The following is a 26233-nucleotide window of genomic DNA, read 5'->3' on the forward strand; positions in this document are numbered from 1 at the left end:
TACATTCACTGACATGTTTTGAAAAAAGGACATAAATCGGGAAACAAAAATTATAAATAAATACTAAGGAAAAATGCCTAATGGATAAAATAAAAATCGGAGAACATGTAGCAACTTGCTCATTCAATTAATAAGGTATTTTTTTTTTAAATTATATAATTAGTAATACATAAATAAGCTTACCTGTAATCATAATATTATTACTAAATGCAATGCTCCTTGGCTGTAAGATGTACAAGAATAACTTACAATAGACTAAAAAGGGTTAAATTTTCAACCACACTGATTGTAGCAAAAAGCACAGTACAGAATAGTAGAAAAGGTTAAAAAACATAATACACTGTACTAGTGTCTTTAATGAATCACACTAGAGAAATTGACCGAAATTGCTACAAACTCCTAATCCCAGATGACACCTATCGACAACCATAATTCTAAAAGTGTTGTTTTTATAACTAGATTTCAGTGTTAAATTATTACAATTCCACTGTTAACCTACAGAACTTAAAAGGAATGGCTATTTTCTGATTATAAATTGAGAATGTTTGGAGTAATATGGTAAAAGTTTTCTTCTCAATGGATTTGCCATAATTATTATTCCAAGACTCCTTTTCTTAAATTTTGGGGATCCTTGTCATCCCCCCATTGGATTTGCCAATAAAGGCATTAAGAAAATATTTCAACAACAATGTCGATTTGAAATTTTATATATTTATTTTTTCTTTCTTTGTGTACAAAGCACAGTAGTAGGTTTCTCATTTAAGAACCTTGTACATCTGATAAGTTACCTACTTTATTATAGGAGGGAAAAAAGAACTAGTTTTACCTTAAAGACTATTCACAATGATCATAAACAATATTTTTAATTAATTTTATAACATTTATAATAAATTCATATCTTGTATTCCTTAATAACAGAGCACAGTTCAATATTAAACAATCAGATTAGTCACCATTGCACCATTAAAGTAAAATAGATTATCAAAACAGTGTTCTTTTATCATTTCGACGAAAATAATCACAGTTATGCTTCAGATACACATATATAAATAATTATATATACATACATGAAGAAATTAATAGAAGGGTTGTCAACATTTATTAATCTTAAAAAAATTTATTCGTACCCATGATTTTTCTTTTTCTTTAAGAACAAATATTTTCAGCACACAACTCAAATTTACTTATGGTCACAATCTGTATTTTCCCTGATTAGCATTCCTTAAAAAAGCTAAAAATAATACATAATTAATACTAAATGAAACAAAAGGTTTTATTTAATCTTATGAGTATATATTCTAAATCATGTAATGATCAAATAAAAAAAAAAAAACATAACTAATGCTTATTACAAATATATTTTCCCTTTTTAAGTTCTCTTAATGCTAATTGAACTTAAAGCATTTAAAATAATATTTCATTTTATAAAGAGTATCAAATATTTAATTTGAATTCTTGTAATTAATAATAATATCTGTACAACAGCATTTATAAGTGTAAATATATACTATTATGCAAGCTATAGTTTTATATGTTTTTCTAATATTAAAAAAAACTTACATAAAAGAACCCCATACGTTATAAAGAAAATTATACAAAGAATACACATTAAAATAAAAAAATGTGCGCATTAATATTATGTGGTAGTGTTGTAAATAAAAATAAATAAATTCATAAAATAATTGTGATAAAATATTTTCTAACCTTCAAATGTAAATTAGAAAAACTGTGTCCCGGAGAATAAAGACAGACTAACAACAATTATTACAAGTAAGCAACAAACAAGATTAAAATATGTAAAAATAATAACTTAAAAAAACACTTAGTTCTTCAACAAATCACAATGCAGCTCATTTTTTTTAACAAGAATAATAAAACGGATAAAGCGAATGAGAGGTAGTACAAGCTAATAAATCCATTAAAAACGACACAATAAATGACAATAATACATTACATTATCAGTGCTCTCTTGATAATGTTATAAATGAAGAAAACTTCTAACAATATAATATACATTTTCATATTTGAAAACAATATTAAATATTATTTATAAAAAAATTCTTTATTTTATTTTATATTTTATTCTCGTTATTAAAATGTATATAATTAATTACCCTTCCAAAATTCTGTACATCAATTAATAATATATTACGCACTATATATAATATAAAAAGCATTAAAAAAAGTCTTGATGGAAAACTTAAGCTTATTCTTATGCCTTATTAAATACATGAAAATAAAAAGGTAATGTATGAATATATATTTGAGTTTGAAAAACTAACGTGTACATATATTTTTACGATGAAAATGCTTACCGATTGATTATTTACATACAGGATTTATTAATTTTTATATAAAATTTTATTTACCTCTTAAAATATTATTCATTCAGACAAAATTAAATTAATTATACATAATCATCTTTATTATAAACTAATCTTTTTAAATTTTCTTTGTGATAAAAACTGGCAGGACAAATTTGTCAGTTGTCACTGATCAATAAGCCCCCTGGTAAATGAATATGGTTGTTCATTTTATGACTTATAAGCAACTATCTTTCTGCCAAGGTAAAAATTTTTGTAATTTAGTAGTTTTTATAACTTGGAAGCCAATGAAAGACATATATTTTGGGTAATTCATGCATTTTCAGATTCTTTCAGAATTAATTATTTATATCTTGACCTATATAAAAACCAAATTTAGGGAGTCAAAGGGGCAGCTTACTCATTGGCCGTGCTTGCTTTTTTAAAATAAATGTAAAAAAATAAATTAGAATAGAATGCCGTCTTTATAAATGGCCTTTCTCAAGAATATTATATATATGAAATATATATAAACAATAATCCAATGTTATCAAATCGTATTTTTAAAAATAAATGTAAAAATATTATCCTTCAAAAAATTATATTTAGAAGCTTTGAGTAAAGTTTTTATTTAAAAAGCCGAATTCTGCAAATAGTTATACAGAAAATGAATGTCACAAAATAAGTTAATTAAAATGAAAGTCTAAAAAAATAATATTGTTCATTTTTAAGTTTAAAAACATAATATTTCATAAAATACAGTGTAAACAATTTTAAATGAAACCCATTGGGCTTAATGACCTGATTTTTTTTCTTTTATTCAGGAATAACGTAGTTATGAGAAATAGAAAAATTGGAGTAATTAAAAAAAACAAATGCCAATTCCAATAAAAATAAGACATTTTACGCACCAAATGAAATTTATTTGACAAGAGAATTCTATACAATAACAAAAGAAAATCAGTCCAAGTACTGTTCGTTCTTTATATTATAATTTAAATTTTACATATATATATGTAAAACTTTTATTAAAGCAATTTATAATTAATGACTTATAATAAAAATTAAAATATTCAATTTCTTTAATAATGTTCTATTACAACAAACATTACTTTTGTTAAGAAGACTACATCATTTGTGCAATTATTATTAATAATACTTTCTATACAGAAAGTTCCAACAGTATGTTTAGTGAATAAATAAAATGTAGAACAAAAGAAAAAAACAATTTTTATAAATATGATAATCTTATTTTAACAATAAAAGTTTTAACACACAAAAATTATATAAAAAAAAAATCAACAACCATTTAATTAAGAATTCATTAACAATACAAAATAATATATTTTACGGCTAATTAAATATAATAAAATATAACGTTAATAGTCAAAAACATAAGTAATTTCAATGTTAAAATATATAAATAATTACTTTATCACCAGTTTAATACCTAATAATGACAAAAATTCTAAAAAAAAAAAAAAATAAATGGTGATAAAATGAGTTAATTATACCATAATTTTTTTATATGTATATAAGCAACCTATAAATAATTATGCTATTATAATTAAATTTACGATCGATTAAAAAAAACCTATGAATAAATAAAAATAAAACAAATGATTTCAGAAAAGTAAGTCCGCCACATATTTATGTAGAACTATTTTATAAATCTATAATTTTGTTTTTTCTTCTTTTTTTAAGTCATCATCAAAAGGGCTGGCAGTTACTGCTGCACTTTACGAGCTTAATTAATTAATTAATAAATTATCAATTATTTATCAGTCTCCCACATCTACTGATCCTTGTCCTTTTCAGCCTCTTTCTTTCCAATTGGAAGGGAAGCTTTGATCCTGAAAAGCGCAAAAGAAGAAATTAATAATATCAATTATCACAGTAATAAACTGTAAATAAAGCTACAAAAAGTCCATAAACTGATATTCAAAGGACAGAACATAAATATAAAAAATCAATGAGGATAAACAAGATCCGCTGACACAGAATGAAGGGAGCATTTAATCCAGTAACACCTATCAATTTATAATATACTTTTATTGCTTCGAGCATTAACAGCATAAGAAAATAAGTTATTCAAAAAAAGAACAAAGGAACATCATGGTGTAGCATAAAATAGTACTGTTTTACCAGTTTTTAACTACTAATATACTTTATTTTTTAAATTACTTAAAAATGGAGTTGCTTTGATTATGTTTAGTGGACTGTGAATAACAAACACTGAATCGTATAAAGAATTATAAATTAACATCTAATTATGACACAATAAGATTGGATTTTACACGTTTGGTGACTAAGCTGTATAGTATGATTGCAAATCACACACTAACTATTAAAGAAGAGTCGAACATATGGTTAATAAAATAAAACAAATTATATAAAAAAGAAGAAAAGCGAATATTCCATATCACATAGTGTGCCAGATAGCAGTAATTTTTTGGCTTCATGGTATTGCAACATTAACTTAATGTTTGTGCATGGGATATGTTAATAGAATTTTGTAGCGTATGAAAAATGATATGCCTGACCGGGGTTTGAACCCAGTACCTCCACGCAAAAAGCAGACGCTACCACTCCGCCATGGAAATCAGAAAATTTATAGTTAAAACTGTTAACATTTTTTTTTACCAATAAGTTAACAAAAATTAGTTATAAAATTATTTGAAAATTAAGAAAAACTTGATTTTATTAAAAAGCCTGATAATTTAATATTTTAATTGTGATTATTACTCAGTGAGACATTAGAATATCAGTTAGTGTGCAGAGAATAATAAAAAATTAAATAAATGCATTAATTTCTGAAATTACTAAAGGCTGCCCCTTTTAAAAGTTGATTAATAATATTCATGCTGATATACATGCTACATTGTGAAACTTTTTATTAACAATTAGATTTACATTAAAACTGTATCGGAAAAGAAAAAAAACTTATATATATAATCCTGTTTACAATGTTATTAATACATTTTAAATCTATATAATTTTTAAATTTAATATTTAGAAAATTTTTGTACTAAGACTTATAAAAAATATCTTTGTTAAATAAAGGTAAATATCAAATAAAGGTACAGGGTAAAAGAATATGCATTTATATAGATATAACATTGCAAAGATACTTCTGCTTATCTCATTATGGAATTTTTCAAATTCCACTGAATGCATCTGAAAGAGATCTAATATTCTGTCTAGTATCCAGGATTGCTAAAACTAATTGAAACAAAAGGGATAAAAACTGTAGATAAAAATAAAATTTTTTTATCTAAATAAAAGGAATTAAATATTATTAATGTTTACAGAGATTACTGGATACTAGTTTCTACATCAAAAGTGAACTACTTTTGTATTAAAAAAAAAAATAAACTAAATTCTGTAACAATTAGAAATCTTACAATTTTATTTTATGGATACTTATAAAATTGGTTATAGTTATTTACAAAATTGCTTTAATGTATTGAAAAAATGCTTTGAACATTAATGCTATTTAAAGGTGAGCTCATTCTTAATATTTTTATAAAAATTATTAATAGGGTGAAAAACTAAACATGAAAGTTATATTTTAAAGATAAACGAATTAAACGTAAGTGAATGCTGGTTATTTAAAAAATTTGTCCAACAAAATTCTCATATTACTAAAAAAAAAAATTCTGTTTAAAAACTGAACATTCTGAAAAGAAGAAATTAATACCACACATGAAATGCTAAATATTTGCCTTACTCTTGACTATAGTTTTTAATAAATTGATTTGTTTACATTACTTTTACTGAGCAAGTAAATTTTATATTATATTTCAACTTACACAAATACACTTGGAATACACAAATTCCAAAAAAAAACTTTGAAGAACCTGAAATATCAACCAAAATACTTACAAAGAATGATAAGTAAGTAATTTTAATAAAAAATAACATCTTATTCTGTGCTAATTTAATTTATTTAACGTAAAAGTAAATAAATAAAGTAATTCAATTTTTAACTTCTCGACAATAATCACTGTTTTAACCAAAATTTAATACAAAATAATAATTACCACATACGAAAAGCCAATAGAAAGGTGGATATAAAATATCTGGTAATGAGGAAAATGAAGAATAGAGAAATAGATGCAGGAAATGAAATGGAAACTTTAAAAAATAATTGGGCAGGACATTTACAAGAAGGGAGTATTCACAGGACTAGGTACACACGGAGTGGATAACATTCAAAGGAGAATCATGGTTGAAGTACAATGTGCTCAGGCATTTAAGTGAAATATGCAACAAAGATTTGTTGCATAGCAACGTGGACAGTAACAGAAACGTTACAGCCATAGCTATCTTACTTACCAAAACATCATAGCTAGTAATGCAGGCAATATTTACAACAATAATCAGTAATATAAAAAATACAAGGTCTGTTTAGAAAATAACCGAACATTTTTAATTATGTACCAACAGAGATATTTAGTGATGTGCATTTGGAACACTTTGTTCCGCATAGCCAACTCTGTAACCACATGTTCTTGGATTGTTGATATCTCATTTAGTTTTAGTGTTACTGTTATTTGAGTGCATTGTGTTTTTTTGTAAGTGTTAGGTGTGATTTTTCTAACGTGTGATTTTCAGGAGCAACAATTCAAGTAAAATTTTGCATGAAACTGGGAAAAAAACTTTCACAGAAACATTTTAACTTTTGAAACAAGCTTATTTATGGAGATGATGCTAAGGGTCGTGCACCATTTTACAAATGGTTTTTATGATTTAAAGTGGACATCTCTCAATTGAAGCCCTTGGACTCCAACTGATGACTGAACTGTTGTGTTCAGAAAATCAATGATCTGATACGTGCAATTCGCCAATTGAATGTTAGAAAGCTTTAGAAGAGTTTAGCATCTTAACTGGATCATGTCATGACATTCTGAGTGAAAAATTGAACATGCATCGAGTTGCAGAAAAGTTTGTTCCTAGTTTGATGACCAAACAGCAAAAAGAACATAGAGTAGACATTTGTTGGCAACTTCATGAATAAGCCAATGATGGTGAAACATTCATGCAAAGGATCATAATGGGAGACGAAAGCTGGGTATACGGCTACATCGAGACAAAAATTCAATCATCACAATGGGTTGGCAAAGGATCTCCACGCACCAAAAAAACTCGTCTTGATTGAATATCAAAGTGATGCTCTCTGTTTTTTTATTTTAATGGAACTGTACATTATGAATCTTTGCTGCAACGTGTATCAGTGAACCATGCATACTATCGAGGCGTTTTACAACAGTTATGTGAAAAAATCTGTAGAGACAAGAATTGTGGCAGGACAACATTTATATTTCCTTCAACACAATGTATCTGCACACTCAACTTTGCCAATTCATCAATTTTGTGCCAAAAATCAGATGACTGTCCTTCCTCAGCCTCCCTACTCACCTACTATCCCCCTTGCAAAGGTGACTGGCACCTTTTCTTATTTCTGAAATTAAAATTCAGTGATGAAAGGAGTTTTGAGACTATTGATGATATTAAAGCAAATTCGTTCTGAACCTTAAAGGCCATTTCTAATCAAGCTATCCAGAATTGCTTTGTAAAGTGTAAACACTGCTGGGAAAAATGTGTAAATAAGGGAGGAGAGTGTACTAAGGGGAAAAGGACTAATAATCTGAATAATTAATAATAAAGATACAAAATAAAGTTCAGCTATTTTCTGAACAAACAGTTTTTAATAAACTACATTAATAATTTATTTGTTTACATTAATTTGTAAATTTTATATTATATTTAAACTTTTTTGTAGTGTGATTTCTTTGTGTGCACATGTTTTCAAAAACTTTTGAAGAACATCAAACATCAACCAAAATACTTACAAAGAATGTTTAGCAAGTTATTTTAATAAAAAGTAATATGTCATTATGTGCTAATTATTTAAGGTAAATATAAACATTTAACAAAATTCCATTTTTAACTTCTTGAGAATAAATACAAGTTTAACCAAAATTACTACATATGAAAAGACAATAGAGAGGGATATACAAAACATCTGGTAATGACAAATAATAGGAAAGTGGACAATAACGGAAACATTACTGCCATAGTTATCTTACTTACCAAAACAACACAGCTAGCAACACATGCAATATTAACAGCAATCAGTAACATAGAAGATATACTCTTTAAGAATACATTATTTCCTATATCTAAACTACATAACTTTTCAAATATTTTAAATTCAACTCAATACTCACTTGGACGTAATTTCTGTCAGTTTGCTTCGTACAATAGCGAGGTTCGCATCTATCTGTGCTTTGTTGTTCTCATACACTTTAGGAAGTGTGAACAATGCAATGAATGCTGAAATAAAAAAAAATTACAGCACAAGTAAATATGTATATATTCTTTTAATAAATAAATAGTGAAAGAACATTCATGCATGTAAAAAAAAAAGATTTTGTAATACATCAATCTTAAATTTAGAGTAATAGATTTAATTTACAGATAAATGGTAATTTATGGGAATAATGTTTTAGATGTACGTTTGTAAACATAATGTAATCATTATTCCTAGCTTTCCAAATTTTTGAAAGAATGTTTACACCAAACAACAGTTTTTTTTTCTATATAAAAATTGTTTACAACACACACAACCTAGTTTCTGTTACTTGAGTTGAGATATGTTTACATCTCTGAAATGACTATCCCTTTAGAAAACTTATTATTGATCAGAATAAATAGGTTTAAAAGGCAGGAAAGTAATGTTTCATCACAAAAAAATACAAAATTTTATAAACATAAACTCAAATAATTTGTCAGTAACTGATAGTTAATATTTTAATAACTAATATTACAATAATTAATATTTTAAGAACAATTACTAATAGGGTGAAAAAAAATAAGCTGAAAGTTATAATACTTTAAAAGACCAAAAATGAATTAAAAGGAATGTTTTTTCATTTTTCAACATGTAGTTAGCATTTTAAGTTCCTATATTGTATTTTGTTAGCTCATTTTTTATTGTTTAACTCAGTTAACATAATTTGTAAGCTATAAACAAACAATACTAGACAAAAATTATATCATAATCACATATTATATCATCATATCTAATACCAAAGAGTGAGCCTTCATGGACAAGATTAATCATGTCTGTGCAGGTCAAAACACGTGGGTGAAAACACAGCTGTGTTTGTATTAAGCACTGGATTTCGGAATGAATTAATTTTGTTCAGTCTTATTGCTTTCTTAAGATTGTTAACAGTGCAGTGTGGTAATGCCTCGTAATTTTGTAAACAACTTGGATGCCTTTTATTATGTATGTGGTGAATTTACCGTAAAATCAAATAGAAAAAACATTACACCTTTAATTAAAAAAGCATATCATTTGTACTTTCAGCACAAAATTGGTGATCAGGATAAGATGTGGGCTCCTCATATAGCATGCAATAATTGTTCTGTATATTTAAGAGAATGGTTAAAAGGTAAACAGAAGGCTTTACCATTTGGTGTACTTATGGTTTGGTGTAAACCAAAGGATCACGTAACAGACTGTTACTTTTGTTAACAAGTGTGTCTGGAATTGTGAAAAAATCTAAACACTGTAAATTATCCTTCATTGCAATCTGCAATCAGGCCTGTACCTTACAGTAAAATTATTCCAGTTACTGAGCCACCTGTGAATGTATATTTCACAGCGATGAAGAATCAGACAGTACTGAAGAAGAAAAACAATGATTTTGAATTATCTTCCAATAAGCCAAATCTTATATCACAAGGTGAATTAAATGATTTTAACGGATTTTTATTTATTAAAAAAGTCAAGCTGAACTGTTAGAATCAAGACTGCATGGTTGGAAACAAAAATTTCAAGCTTTTGAACCCGACAAAAAGAACTTTCTTAGTTCTTTTTTGATGAAAATAATTTGGTTTATTGTAAAAATATTGATGAGCTTATTTTGCACTTAGGACAAGTTCATTAAACCCGAGGACTGGTGCCTTTTTATAGATTCGTCCAAATATAGTTTAAAAGTGGTTCTATTACACAACTTCGATACAAATCGCTTATGGTATTAATTTGAAAGAGACATACGATTTGATGAAAGACATCCTTGAAAAAATAAATTATAAAAAACATAGCTGGAAAATATGTGGTAATTGAAAGTTATAGCTATTTTGTTAGGCATGCAGTTACGCTATACTAAGTACGTGTTTTCTTTGCGAATGGGACAGCCAAGCTAGTGATAAACATTATGTTACCAAAGAGTGGAAGAAACGAGACAACCTAACTCTACATGGGAAAAATATTATTCATGAGCCCTTAGTTGAACCCAAAAAATTTTTACCCCCTCTTCATATCAAGCTAGGACTAACGAAAAATTTTGTAAAAGCAATGAAGGCCCCTGATTTTTTACATCAGGCAGACATTTTCGAATGTAAGTGAAGGAAAAATTAAAGAAGTTATATTTGTTGGTCCTAAAATAAGAGAGTTGGTCAAAAACGATGTATTTACTCATGTTAAATAATGTACAACGTGTAGCTTGGGCTTCATTTAAAGACATTTGCAAAAATTTTCTCGGCAAACAAAAATCTGATAATTACCACGATATTGTTAATCAACTTCTTACTTCAGACAGAGCTATGAGATGCAATATGTCTTTGAGAATACATTTCCTCCACTCACATCTGGATTTTTTCCAGACAACCTCAGAGACGTAAGTGACGAACATGGTGAATGTTTCCACCAAGACATTTCGGTGACAAAAAGCTGCTATAAAGGGAAATGGATTACTAACATGCTAGCTGATTTCTGTTAGACATTAATTTGGAATGTGCCTAAGGCTATTTATAAAAGAAAAACATCAGAAAAATCATTCTAACATAGATATGGCCATGCAAAATGATAATTTTTTTCAGATTTTAACTATATTTTCCCTTAATTTTTTTTAAAGTGTAATATATTTAAAACTAAGGGTGATAGAAAAATTATATTTACAAAACCTAACATTTGGAAATCAGGAAATTAATGAATGAAATGTTAAAACTTAGTATTAAAACTAATGACATTAAAAAAATATTACATTACAAGGATTATTTATTCAAATAAGATAATATTACAAAGGTTATTATTACAAAATTAAATGACTGAATCAGGCACTCATCAGTACATAATGAATCATTTTTTATCTTTAAACAGGGCCAGAGATAAAGTATATTTCAGGGTATGAATACAAAAAAAAATTGCTGATAAAATTAATTTGAAACATCGGTCTTATCCTGTTTTAGTAACTGATAATTCTCATTTCTCAACAAAAAAAATAATATCAGATGCAAAAATGTAACAGCTGAAAGGAAGTACTTTTAGAATGGTTTTGGTAATGGCTTTGATAACAATATTGGGGGGAAAAAAGAGGCTGTAATTTTATAAATGAGATGAATATCTTTAATCAAATTTTCTAAATTGCTGACTACACTGGAAGAACTGTTACAATTATTAGGCTGGTAGTGAGGAGTTAAAACTAACCAAGAATTTTTTCCTTACAGTAAAGGACAATCCCAATTTAAATAAAACTAATTTAAATTTACTTGGGTTAAAAAAAAGTAAAAAATCATTTTATCTCTTGCACAATAAATTAATCTGTTAATGCTATTTACAACTGAATTATTCAAGCTTATAGAAAAAAAAACATGTACATCAGCCTATTCTTAAGAGTCTATGATGTCACATATTTCTATTTTTTTGGGGGGGATGTAAATAGTCCAATTATTTTTTATTGGAAAACTAATACAATTCCTTTGATAACATCAACAAAAAAGTGTGATATCCTCATTCTCTTCAGCTGTACTATACACCACATTTACAAACAGATTAATTTCCTTGAGTCAAAACCATAAGTATTCCCTTAAAAAATTGCAATGTTCAACTTGATGAAATAATATTAAAGTTCTGCCATACAACCTTATTATTATGTCAGATTACTTTCCACCTTCTAAGAATCAGTTTTTATAACATTAGATGGAACATCCATTACTTTAATTTACTCTATCATATATTTTTAATTAACACAATGCTCTCATCTGCAGATACTTCCAGATATTTAGAACAATGGGGTTTTACCATTCTTGTCCGGGTTCAATATATTTAAGAAATACTGATACAATATTTTTAATTGTATATATAACAAAAGTCAATAAAATAAAACATTACCAATAATAACAAGTGTCATTCCATTGAACCAAGCGCCAACATGAGTCAAGCACCAGAGTCCCATGGCAAATTTAATCGAATCAACAATGTCTTCGACGAGGAACAACCTACGGAGTTCAACAACTGCACCATTAATATATGCAACTGCAGTGTCAGTAACTTCTCTCACCTTCTCTTGCGGTAATGATAATTCAGCATCCAAATATTCTCTAGAAAAAAAAAAGCACATAAATAAGATCCAGAAATTAATAAGTAATTAACCTAGTACGTATCATATAACAAGAAAATCTACTCTTGAGTTTATAAAAAATTAGCATTTTACAGTCATATTAAATTAGATAATAAAATATTATTTTAATAATGACAGGTACTGAGAAGAACCCAATTTTGTTGAGATTGAATTTTTATGGCAAATGGAAAAAATGCCATGCTCACTTCAGACTAAAATGCAGAACCTTCACAGATAAAAAGCTACATTTTGGAGAACGGCTCCATGTGGGTTATTGTAAAAATACCTTTGATTATAATTTTAAAAAGTACTTCTTCACATCCAATTATATAATTTTTGCTGCTACACTATGGAAATATCTTTACAATAATGTATACAAGAACACATGTGAGTATGTTGAAATGCACGGTTGTATAAGATCGTACTTGAAAATCGATATAGATAATGTAATTATTTGATTGGGAAAAAATTCAACTTCATAAAAAATATTTTCCTTAATATTTAAAGTACATTTATTCTTGGGGGTTTTCCTGATTCCTGCTAGGCATGTCCCTAAGTGGCAGATAGGGGAAGGCTCTTAGATACACAGGGTAGGTGAGAAATAAGATACCACCCACGGACCATAACAAACCCTAAAACCTAGTAGCATCTGTTTCTGAATTGGTTGATGGTTTATCAGCATCTGCATCCCATGTTAGGGGTGATTGTAATTTCTAATTTCAGGGCTAACACTTCAGTTTTATCTCTGAAAAGAATTTATTTCTTTTCCACAATGCAATTTAATCTCTTGAGCATGATAGAAACTTCTTTGGATAGAACTACATCACGGGGGTAACTCTGTAGAGGAATCCACCACAAGAAATGGTGCAATTGGACCTAAGGATTTTGGAGCCAACCATCATGCAACAGGGAGTTCTCTTGAAAATCCTTCTAAGATCAGAACAAAAAAAAGTAATTTATTTTTGAATCATAAACATACACGCTTTTGAAAATCTGTAAATTAAAACAGCTTACAGTTACCTTAAATCAAGAGAATATAAACATTTTAGGATTACAAGAAACTAGATTTACAAATGAAAACGTATCTGAATCAGATAATTATAAAATTTTTAAACGAAAAGTTGGTAACAGTTATGAAAGACAGCTTTTGTTGTAAATAAGAACATTTTAATAATTTTCAATAATTGATTTTCACTCAGCATCTAAAAGGTTGTCTTTTTAACTTTAAAATACACAAATATATATTTATACCTTCATTAACTGCCAAGCTCCAATCAAAAATGATAATAAAAGACCCAGAAAAGATGAAAGATTTTTGGGAGATTTTAATGCTTAATTAGAATAGGCTTATAAAAAGGTAGTTTGAGATTATCCTGCTCATAAGAAAATGAATAAAAGTGGGGAAAGATTATTAATTTATGTAAACCTTTACTTTACAACTAATGTCTACTTACTTTTAAAAAAAAACATTCCAGGAAACAAAAGAAGTGAAAGTCCCCTAATTAACACTTAGTTATATTACAAATAGACTATAAAATTTCAGAGCAAATAAATGTGAAAGCAATTTTAAATATAAAGTCATAATATACATAAAAGGGATAATTATCAATCCACAATTGAAGTAAAACCTCTTCCTCAAAATACAAATAAAGTGTTAAAAAAAATTCTTAAAATTGGGACAGAGAAATTAAAATCAAACAAAGAAATGTTTCAAAATAAACTTAAAGTTAGAGCATTGGGAGGCTTTAAAAAATAAAACATTCTGAAAACTGCTAATGAAGTAGCATGCCTAAAATGAAATGCTAAACATAGGTATGGTGAAACATAAAATGTGATGAAGCATCATACAAAAGATTAACTCCATGGAAAGAGTGGTATTCCACAAAAAAGTAGATTAAAATACATTTAAGAATCAAAGAAAAGACACATTTAGGTTTTTAAAGAATGCTAAAAGATCATGGGAGTAGAGTCAATTAAATGAAATAGAAGAAAATTTTAATAATAATAGAACACAATACAATAAATTTTTATAGACTTAAATAACCCAAACAATTATATCACTCTCCAAATTTATGTTTCAAAAGAACAGATGGATCCCTAGTAGTGAATAACAGCAAAAATGGTGAAATTTTAACCAATAATTTTAAAAATCTACTGAACTGAAGAATTAAATGAAAAATTTACAAAAGTGAACCCATCAAAAAATTCTATGATTCAAATCAATCAGATCTAAAAGAATTAAAAAATATAATTAAAATCTTAAATATAGCATCTGGTGATGACTCAACTGTTCCTGAAATGTTCAAATATGCAGATAAAACAACCACGGAAAACTTATTTATTCACATCTGGAAAAAGGGAAAAATTCCTATGACTTTGAAAAGTGCTCTCATTCACCCTCTCCATAAAAGACATAAATAAATATAGTGGGTTCTCATTTTTATCTGTAACTTACAAAATTCTCTCAAAAAACTTTTTTAAATACGACTGAAAAACAATTAGAACTCCAATTAGAACTGGAGAATTTCTGGGAGGTTTCAGAAAGGTTTTGTTCAGAACAAATTTTTAGTTTAAAAACAATTATTTGAGATTAGTACAAAAGAGATAAAATAATGTAATTATTTTGTGAATTTTAAAAAGGTCTACGATTAAACAGATAAAAACCTTATTTAACATAATAGAGGAATTTTAATTAGACAAAATGTTTAATTTAGTAAAAGAAACCCTAACAAAACTTTCTCAAAAATAAAATTTCCAGGACTAAGCTCTGAAATCTTTTGAAATCAAAACAGGTGTGAGGCAAGTTGATGGTCTATCACCCTTACTATTTAATATAGTTTTGGAAAAAGTAATTACGAAATGGACAAACAGATGGAAATTTTTAATTGTTTGGCCTTTGCAGATGATCTGGCAATTTTGTCCCCAGATATTAAAACTGTAGAAATTCAAATTAATCTTTTACAAATGTTAGCTGAAAAAACAAGAAGTTAACAAATTTCTTCTAAAAAAATCAGATTTATGACAAATATTAAAAATGCTCCAAAGAGCATTTAAAAACTGAATATGAAAAAATTAATCAAGTGAATAAATTTAAATATTCAGGGGAAATAATTAAACTTAATGCTTTAGATAAAGAACTGAATACTTAGCTAGTAAAATGGATCTTGCCTATCACTATCAAAAAAATTAAACAATAAATAATCAATTTCCAGAAAAAAATTAGGCATTATAATAATTGTTAGACTTTAATGCTAGTATGCTATGAAATGTTTATGTATAAATAAGATTGGTGAAATTGATGAGTTAGAGAAGAAAGAGCAGAAAATATTAAGAAAAATGTTAGGGCTAGTTAAAATTGAAGAGAATAAAAATGGTGGATAGACAAAATGAAGAGCTTTATAAATTTACTGACAGACTTTCAGATGTTATAAGAAAAAGAATTTTTAATTTAGTCTATAATCAAAAAACTAAAAACACTCTGTTTAATGAAGCTTAAAAGGATATGAGAGAACTAAATAACAAAGAAGAAATGATTTTAAATAGAAATAAATTTAAAAATACTATTTCAGCAAACAAGGGTGTCCAGGAAAAACTGAAAAAGGAATATGACCACATATGGAGTGAAGAGAGAAAGTTAAAACATGGGAGAAGCATGAAGAAATATTGGGAAAAGATTCTTATTGTGGTACTACGGTGGTCAATTCAAGAATAAGAAAATACATTATAGTCATTATACTTCAAGTTTCTTATCAATTTGGTCAATTTTTTTTGTACAGAGGGGGTTGTTACAGTTCTTCTCATGAATAATGAATGCATACAAAATATTAGTTTTTTATGGTTAAGAAGAGTATCTTGCATTGCCACTGATTGTTTAAAATACATTTATTGAATAAATCAGGATGATCAAATTTTTGTTTGGAATGTGGAAATTAAACAATTTTTTTCGTTTTACAAGTAAATAAAATAAACTTTATACTATCAACAAAGAATGACTACCTTGATCATTCCACCTAGTTTATTGCCGCCAAAATCACATAATTTAGCAATCATATGCATAATTTATTAAACTGATGTCAGTAGAAGGAAAAGTAATATATTGTATTCCTTGCAGAAAATTTTGCTAGTGAGAAACTGGTTGAATAGCATTTTTTAATAAAGTTTGATGTATTAACCTTCATATATCTTTTTCAAAATTATCAAGAGGGTTCCTCCTGTCAAAATGGTTTAACATAAACTTAAGTCGATGAAAAAGAAAACCGCTTTTTTATTATCATGTACTTATAAGTTACTTAGTAATAACTGTAAAAAAAGGGGCTGCCATTTCATTGTATGTGGTTACATGATCTACAAGCAGTTAGTTTGTCACTGCAAGAGTATATAAAATGTTTTTCTTTCTGAGCAAACCCATTCCAAATCTGTTAACTTCAAGAAACAAATTTTCTACAAATCTGTTGAATGCAAAAGGAAAAATCTATTTTCACATTGATAAAAAATAATTCAGATATCATAGTAATAAAGGTAAAACACAAATTTTTATATGTATTAACAATGTAGAAAGAATGTAGGTTAATCAGATTTTGGCTCAGGAATATTTAAGTATTCTGCCAAACTGTTTAACTTCTGATTATATACGGCCAATATAGCACAAAAAATATAAAGTAAGCAAATCTTAAAAATAATATCATAGGTCCTTCATAATCTTGTGATAATTAAGTAACAATATTGGGTGTGAATGCATGATAACTTTAATAACTATACATATATTTTAACATATATAATAATTTAAATTATTTATGTACAGAAAGGCAATGAAAAGTAGAGTATTCTACTGAGAGTAATAAAACTTACTACCCATTTATGGTATATGGTGCTTAGATTCAGTCTACAGCTTCAAAATACAAACCATTGTACAATATGATTTAAAAGTTACCAATTGTTTCCACATAAATCATTTAAAAAAATATCTACTTATCTTTCATACTGTATAAAAACTTTCAATATTGTACAAGTTAAGTTTAAATAACTGCAACTGATAGATGATTGGATAGAATAAAAAACAAATTCAATGGGTCGGATTAAATATTTTAAATCTACCATCCAATATACAAAACTTTAAATAATTTTTTAAAATGGCCAGTCAAATTTGGAAGGAGACTAATATTGGGATGTGATGAGTTTTTGCCTTTAAATATGGTAAGTAGGAATCTGTAGAGAGAAGAAGTAAGATCAAGAAATTTTAAAATAAAAATAAAATTACTGTATCAAATACTGAAAATAAATTTGTTAGAAATATATGAATTAAAAAAAATATATTGGGTAGCTTACAGAAACAGCCAGCTTATTAAAGGAGTATTCAATTTTAAATCAACAAATGATCAGTGCATCACTAATATTGATTTTGATATTTGGTATACAACTACCCACCTTGTAGTCACCAAAAAATATTTTATTTTACATTTTAAAAAATAAATTTTTTGTGTAATAGACTATTTTCTAACTCACCAACAGATAAAAACAGCAATTTTTGTCACTTTTTCCATGAGCTGTAGCATTCTTATTTTACATCATACAGAGGGTCAAAAAGGGCTTTTTGGAAAGAGTAAAAATGGAACTTCATCTCAGTGTACTCAAAATTCATTTTGTAACATAACCACATCTTGTAATGTTTACTGAAGTTACATTCACAATTGTTTTTTAAAATTTTTGGGCATAAAATAATGAAGGGTTTAGGGTAACATGCCTGTTTTTTTACCTTTTAACTCTTAGATACTAGTGGTACTTATGAAAAGAAAAATTGGACTGCTATAGTGTCCTTCATTAAAAAAAATGGCCACCAAATAGCAAGATTTTGAAATGTCTCATTTTTGAGGTCCATAAACTAAATGTGGGACAGGCGGAAAAAATATGAAATGTTTACAGCAGTTAAGTACTTTTTATGTATTTTAAAACCATATAAAATTTATTTTGTTACTCAAAGAGGTCGACGAGTAATGAAGCCAACAAAACCGGTAAAAATACCATTCCTTCTAACTGTAAACAACGTATACAAAAATACTGATGTTATTAATTTTTTCAGATTATAAAAATTACAACTAAACTCATTAGAATGAATAAATGGATAATTAATAAATAATCAATTACAAAATGGTAAACAATTCAAATATATTAACAAGTTGTCCAATTCACTTTTACCTTATTTTACTCCTGCTAATGGAAGCTATGAATAAATCTTGCACTCTTTGATAATAAACTTTAAATAACTTAGTGCTCCTGCCATTTTTTTACTGAGTATAACCTGATAAGTTCTCATTCATCTTTGTTGTAATGTTGTGTACTCTTCCAGTAGTTGATAGAAAAAGCTCTGAAGGTGTGAAAATCTTTTAATTATTTTCTAGTTGAACTCATGTTTTATTATCCCTCAATGATTTCTTGAATGATGTACCACGATAAAGTGTGGATGGAAAAAGTGTATTCGATATTCCTCTTCATTTTCAAGTTTTGACTTTGGTGACTTTGCTTAACCACACTTGCCATCGTATACGCAGCACACATAATTTTTACATTTTGGTTTTGGTAAACCTATAAAGCAATCAAAAACACTTATGTCCTTGTGTACCGATACCAACGTAAATGTTTCTGATTCAGAGGTCACCCAGACTTTCAGAATACATTTCTGACTTGGAACAAACTGTGAAAGGTTCTTGTTTCTGGGACTGTTGTGATTACCTGATAACGAGAACCGAGATATTCTTCAGTCTCTTGAACATCTTTATTAGAACAGAAAATAAATGTTATATTTTTAATATTGTCTTTGCAATAATTGTATATTCAGAAGGTGGAACAATTTGATTGTTGACTGTCCTTTGAAGGCTTGCTTTAGTCCTTTTTACAGTTCCACAAATACCATCCACATGGTCCTTTTCCATGGTATGAGGCAAAAAATGCCATTCAGCTGCAATTTCAAAATTTTCTTGATGGTAGCACAAATTAATGAAATTTTTTTGTTTTTATACTGAGCTGAGGAGCCATCAGAAAAATAAAAAAAGTGTTATACTGTGGTAACAGTGTTTTTACTTTAACTTTCTTTTGGAAGCAGAAGAACAATGCAGTATTTTGCTTTAAGTACTCACTAATCACACAGTAGTAGCTTTGGTTTTGTAATTTTCCTTCTTTTTTAAAATATATGAGAAATGGATGTACTGCGCGGCATAAGTTTTTGACCAGTTATATGACTGGACTTCCTTCATTTTGTACCACAGAAGGAAAATTTTGAGAGAAGTCTCCTATTGCAATACATTCACCCCCCCAACAAGTTTTCCTTTTAATGTTGCGGAACTTGGCTTGTTTCTTTGCAACAAAATGTCTTTTTAGATTATTTAAATTTTCAGTAAGTTTATCTAAATACTCTTGAAATGGAAGAATTTGAGTAGTTAGTTCACAGTGGTCAACAGAAAAACACTGTATGAAGATAATTTCAGAATCAAAATCATCCCAGCTTTCTTGCAGTAATCTGAGCAGAATTCATTAGTGCCTGGACATTTTTCACACTGTGACAGCATGCACGTTTCATTTTCTATACACATACCATGATTGAAAGGAGAATTTTATAATCAAATTTCATTTTTAAAGCAGATAACATGAATTTTACATTTTGGTGGGCAAGACACACACACATGAACGAGTGAGGGGGTGGGAGGGGGAGAGAGTACCTGACTTACCAGCCAGAACACAAAATTTAGGTCTTAAATCAGCAAATTTTGAATAACCAATTTTTAAATTATGTTTTTCTTTGAAGGCTGTGGACAATTCTTTTACATAAGATAAGTCTTTTCTGAATATTCATTTTCTTTCAGCCAGCTTGTCTTACAGAGACACAATCCTTCTTGCCTGACAACATTCTGGTAAAAATCTTGGACACATTTAATAAAAGTTTCATCAATTATGTGACTGGGTTTCTTTTTGCCATTTATAGTAAAAATCCACTTTTTTAACTAATTTTTTGAATTGACAAGCTAAATACTAACAATAAACTCAATTTGAATTTTGTAAATTCTCCAGCTGCTTAGTAATAAACTTAAAATAATAACTTTTTCCTGGGTTGATGTTTACTGTTTTCATTCTATCCTGTAATTTAATGAATAATTATTCATATTCTATCTACCTAAATCAGCTTAATTTTGTGGTACTAAACTGGTTTCTTCTGTAGAAATATCTAAATCAAAGGAATAGTTTAATTTACTGGTAACTGACTTGGCTATTTTTGTAACTTTATTTTTTTAAATTGGTTTCTCTGATAATTTTTGAACCTTAACAAGGGAAACGCAAAGTGCTGATCAAGCTTTATACATTGACTTGACTATAACATATTGAGGCTCAAATATATCTTGACATTCTGGTTCATTTTTTTTTGTCATCTTGTAGTTTTTGTATTTTGTTTAAGCATTTTGTACACACTGCTCTGCCTGGAAATAATTTTAAATTAAATTGTTGGTTGAAAGTGTCATAGATATTTCTGAAGAGATTTCTTAACCGGTTTGGTGGGGCAGCTAAATGGGTCAGAGCAACTTTTCCCATTAATATAAAAATATTTATCCAAATATTCAGTTTTATGAAAACTGAACATCAGATTATTTTTTATTTCAGTACATCCACTTCTTACGATATCAATGTTACTTGCTGCAGTAAACTCTAAAATATCGTGCAATACTGATGATCTATTCTAAGCCAATTTGTGACATACTGTTTCAGTGAGAATGCCAATTGAGCACTCCATAATCTATTTTTATAAAACGCAAGGGTTCTTACAATAACAATACAGTTAGTATAAATGATAAAACTACCAACTGCACCTCACTTTGTCATATTCCAGTCTCTCTACAGCTAAAATAAAAATTTCTGTAATAAATGAAATTAAAAGTAAAAGATATCACATAAAAAAGAAGTTCACTGCTAATAAAATTACTTTATAAACAAGTGTAGATTACCTAACTACAGTATTAACACTAGCAACAACTGGAATAACACTGAAATCAAACACAGTAACTGAGCCTTCTACAATGTTTACATTCAGGATTACACAAACATTCATGTACATGCATGTCTATTCACTTTTGTATTTAAACATGAGTTTGTGTATATGAGTCATACTTTAAGTAACAAATTATTTAGAACATAAGCTATCTCATCATAGACATATGAAAATATTTTGTACAGCAGGCCTACATTATCATCTGAAACGATACATCCGGTGAATTTTTTGGATACATTGTTAAAATAAATTTTATATGGTTTTAACCTTGCATGGGTACACGCACCTGGCCCTGTCCCAGGATACACAGTCTGTGAAACACCATCTCTTTTTTTTACCAAGTTAGTGATTTTACTTCCAATTTAACTATAAACTTTAGCTCTTCTATAAATTAAAGTAACAACACAGCCTAAATTAATAATACCCTCACTAGGACTGACTTATCTAGAAAACAAAGCCTCCAAAAAATTCAATAAAAAAATGAGGAACAATCGTCTTTTTAAAATGAAAATAAACGTGCCTTTGCATCTTGTAAACTAATAAGTATATACATATTATACATAGGTAACATTTAAAAGAGATCATTAAAAATATTAAAATAAATCACATAGAAGTACAAAGTAGTAAAAAATTATCAAAGAACTAGAACAAAAAATTATCTATGTAAATAAACTTGAGACTGCAAAATATAAGTAGGAGATCGTACAGTTTTATTTTCTTTCAATCATTTTGATTTTTTTTATTAGTACCAGTCAGTGCATGTTTTTCTGGAACATTGTAGGCAAATAGGTGTAGCACAACTGACACTTTATACTGTGTCCTCTTTAGTTTAGGATCACACTTTTTACAAGTTTTCTTTGATGGAAGCACATCTGATTGACATTTTTTTAGCATGAGGCTCTGGTGGCACATTTACGCTACTTCTTATGGTAGGATTTAATCGCCTCCTCTGTAAATGTGGAGCTCATTTGTTTTGCCAGCATTTCAATTAACTTGGATCTTTACAGCATTGGGTTTTCCTGAAGGAAAGGTAGAGCATGTGAGCACTCAAAAAAGCTATATCACAAATTCAGATGAACATAGTCAGTGGCCATCTCAGGGACCTTGGCTGTAAGAGTAAGTTGAGCACTTTTTATTCAAGGCAGTCTACCATGCCTTTAGTTCTATTGTAGAACATAATTACTGATGGTTTTCGAGTGTTCTCATCGATCTCTTTGTCATGGTGCATTATAATTAGCAAAATTACGTTCTATTTTTCTTAGGAATGTATGACACAAGGATCACATTCTGTGTGAAACCAAATAAAGAACTATGTACCGGTCTTCTGTTTGATGCCTGAAATCCTGGTGGAATTTCCCTTTTGTTTTTTTAGAGTACCGACAAAGGAACTCTTTATAGAGTTCTAAAATAAACGTAGCCATTATAAAAATATGAACTCCTTGCATCACTGAGCACCAGAACCTTTATGCTGTATTGGCTGGTTTACTTGGCATATAAACCTTGCAAGAGCAACAGCCTCTAAAAGGGACTAACATTTCATCTACACAAGCCATACTACTGTGGCTCAAAGGAGATTTGCCATTATTGACAAAGCGCTAAAAAATAAATGAAATTGGTAGTTTTGTCATCCTGCGTTCTTTCTTGCCTGGTTTCAGGGCTGCAAGAAGGATTTAGTCTTTTTCTATGATGGATCTAAATATTACCCTGAAGCCATGGAAGCGAAAAGAGATTCAATATCTTCTGTGTGGCCTTTATAAATTGACGTTAACAGGACTGCCGCAATGAAAGCATTATCTCATGCAAATAAGTTGGTTTGTACTTATTCAAGAGGTTTTTCCTTTTTCTATCATTTTCAGTCCTCTCAGGCTTTGCATTCATTTTCCTACAGGCCTCTTTCATTTTCTTGCTCGTCAATTTTAATATTTCATCAAGAATTTTTTAGTCTATTAGGAGGTCTCAAAGTTGTTTTGGAGATGCATTTTCTCAAAGTGCTTTTGTCGAATTTGTAAGATTGGGAAGACCTCTGATTATATTTCCCCAAAACATCCTTATACTTGCTGACTGGGTTCTGCAGAATGACATTCGAAATCTTTTGTCCCAAGATATGTTACAGGTATTTCCAAAGAAATATCTGCCTCTTTAGCTCTACTTGTTTTCTCATTTGTATATAATTGAGGACAAGAAGATTCACGGACTTCATCACCGTCGTAATCACCATCACTACTCCAGCATTTATCACATCTTCTGAAGATACAACATAATCAAGGTTTGTGTCACAATCGTCAGAGTCTTCCATCAGATCATCTTCACCACTCCTAGATAAAATTTCATTTTCCATATCCTCATCCTCGAACAAAAGGTTTCTCACTTTGTTATCAAAACCAAGGTCATCAGTTTGATAAACTACATTACTGCAACTATGTTGAGCATGCGCATTTTTTTACCTGGACGAGGAAAATAAAAGAATATATTATACTTTTCACAAGAGTGATAAACTACAATAAATACAAAAACAAAAACAACAAATAAGAGAAAAATAAAAATAATGGTGTGATGTCACCTTGGTACACACAGTCTTATAAACACCTAAATCAACTACCAGAAAGTACTCAGGGTCTGTGAGACGGCACTCCTACTGAGGCAACCCGTCCCTCCAGACAATGCTGCTATGAAAGAACCAAAATAACGCTTACTTTACCTCCCTCACAGAACACTAGGAGGGTACTAAAACCTTGAGCCCTGTAATTGCAGAGGGGGCGGGGAAGGATGTAGAAGACGGTGGGGGATACGTCTGCAGATGTGTGTACCCATCCAAGGTTAAAGTAGATAAAAGATACTGCTGTAAATATTTCAGATTTTTGCTACCTGTCCCACATGTGGTTTTTGGGCCCCAAAAATAAATGGGCCATTTATTTTAATAAAAAACAATCTGAAACAGTCCAATTTTTTTATAAATACTACTAGTACCTACGAGTTAAAAGGTAAAAAAACAGGCCTGTTACCCTAAGTCCTTCATTACTTATTTTGGACCCAACAATTTGTAAATGTAACTTCAGTAAGCATTACAAGTTTTGGTTACGTAGCAACAAAATGAATTTTGAGTTCATTACAATGAAATTCCATTTTTACTCTTTCCAAATAGCCCTTTTTGACCTCTGTATGATGTAAATAAGAATGTTACAACTCATGGAAAAAGTGACGGAAATGGCTGCTTTTACCTTTTCACAAGTTAGAAAATAATCTATTACTCAAGAAAAGATTTTTTTTTAAATAAAAAAATATTTTTTACCACTACAAGGTGGGTAGTTATACACCAAATATCATCAAAATCAAAAGTAGTGATGCAATAAAATTTTTGAAAAATTGGTGAATTAAAATGGTAAGGATGCATTAGTATGTGGCCTATAAGTCTGTCTCTTCTTTTAACTATATTTTTCCAAATGCTTTTTTCTTCATCTATTTGCCGCAATACCTCTTCATTTGTCACTTTATCCACCCATCTGATTTTTAACATTCTCCTATAGCACCACATTTCAAAAGCTTCTAATCTTTTCTTCTCAGATACCGATTGTCCAAGTTTCACTTCCATATAAAGCGACACTCCAAACATACACTTTCAAAAATCTTTTCCTGACATTTAAATTAATTTTTGATGTAAACAAATTATATTTCTTACTGAAGGCTCGTTTAGCTTGTGCTATTCGGCATTTTATATCGCTCCTGTTTCGTCCATCTTTAGTAATTCTACTTCCCAAATAACAAAATTCTTCTACCTCCATAATCTTTTCTCCTCCTATTTTCACATTCAGTGGTCCATCTTTGTTATTTCTACTACATTTCATTACTTTTGTTTTGTTCTTGTTTATTTTCATGCGACAGTTCTTGCGTAGGACTTCATCTATGCCGTTCATTGTTTCTTCTAAATCCTTTTTACTCTCGGCTAGAATTACTATATCATCAGCAAATCGTAGCATCTTTATCTTTTCACCTTGTACTGTTACTCTGAATCTAAATTGTTCTTTAACATCATTAACTGCTAGTTCCATTTAAAGATTAAAAAGTAAGATAAAAAAATAAATAAATAAATTGAATTTTACAAAGGATTAAAATACCAAAGTTTAACATTTGTTATCACAAGTAAAATAAAAATCTTAATACAGGTACAACACAAGTTAGGTACTTTGAGCATAACGCGTTAATTATAGAAAACATCACAACAACATTTCACTAGTTTTGTTTTTGTGATATTTGGGCATAACTATTTCAGTGTTTGCTAATTATTATGCAGCAGAGGAGATGAAACTGGCAAAAATGTTATAATTTGAGCATAGAATCGCTACATTTTACATTATTTTAACTCTACAGTTACAAAATTTGTAAAAACAAGGTGTCGTTTTGTATATAATTCCTAACGCTGAAAATTTGAACTAATAATTTTTTCTGCACTAATATTTTTTTGTGAGTGAAAAATTAAGATAGCTACCAAA

The 26233-nt window shown here is 28.6% G+C and overlaps 1 protein-coding gene across 7 annotated transcripts in view; it reads right to left on the bottom strand.

Moving 5' to 3' along the window:
- Positions 1–691: 691 nt before the first annotated feature.
- Rtnl1 (reticulon) overlaps positions 692–26233 on the bottom strand; it is a 296105-nt gene continuing 270563 nt past the window's right edge. For all 7 annotated transcript variants that reach the window (XM_075369928.1, XM_075369927.1, XM_075369930.1 and 4 more), the window contains 3 exons: positions 12490–12698; positions 8537–8642; positions 692–4156 (listed from right to left, as the gene is read on the bottom strand). In XM_075369928.1, the coding sequence (XP_075226043.1) occupies positions 4099–4156; positions 8537–8642; positions 12490–12698 (373 nt within the window). In that variant the 3' untranslated portion in view covers positions 692–4098. The remainder of the gene's footprint in view (positions 4157–8536; positions 8643–12489; positions 12699–26233) is intronic.

This window comes from Lycorma delicatula, chromosome 6, assembly GCF_047948215.1.
Source record: "Lycorma delicatula isolate Av1 chromosome 6, ASM4794821v1, whole genome shotgun sequence".
Lineage (NCBI taxonomy): Eukaryota > Metazoa > Arthropoda > Insecta > Hemiptera > Fulgoridae > Lycorma > Lycorma delicatula.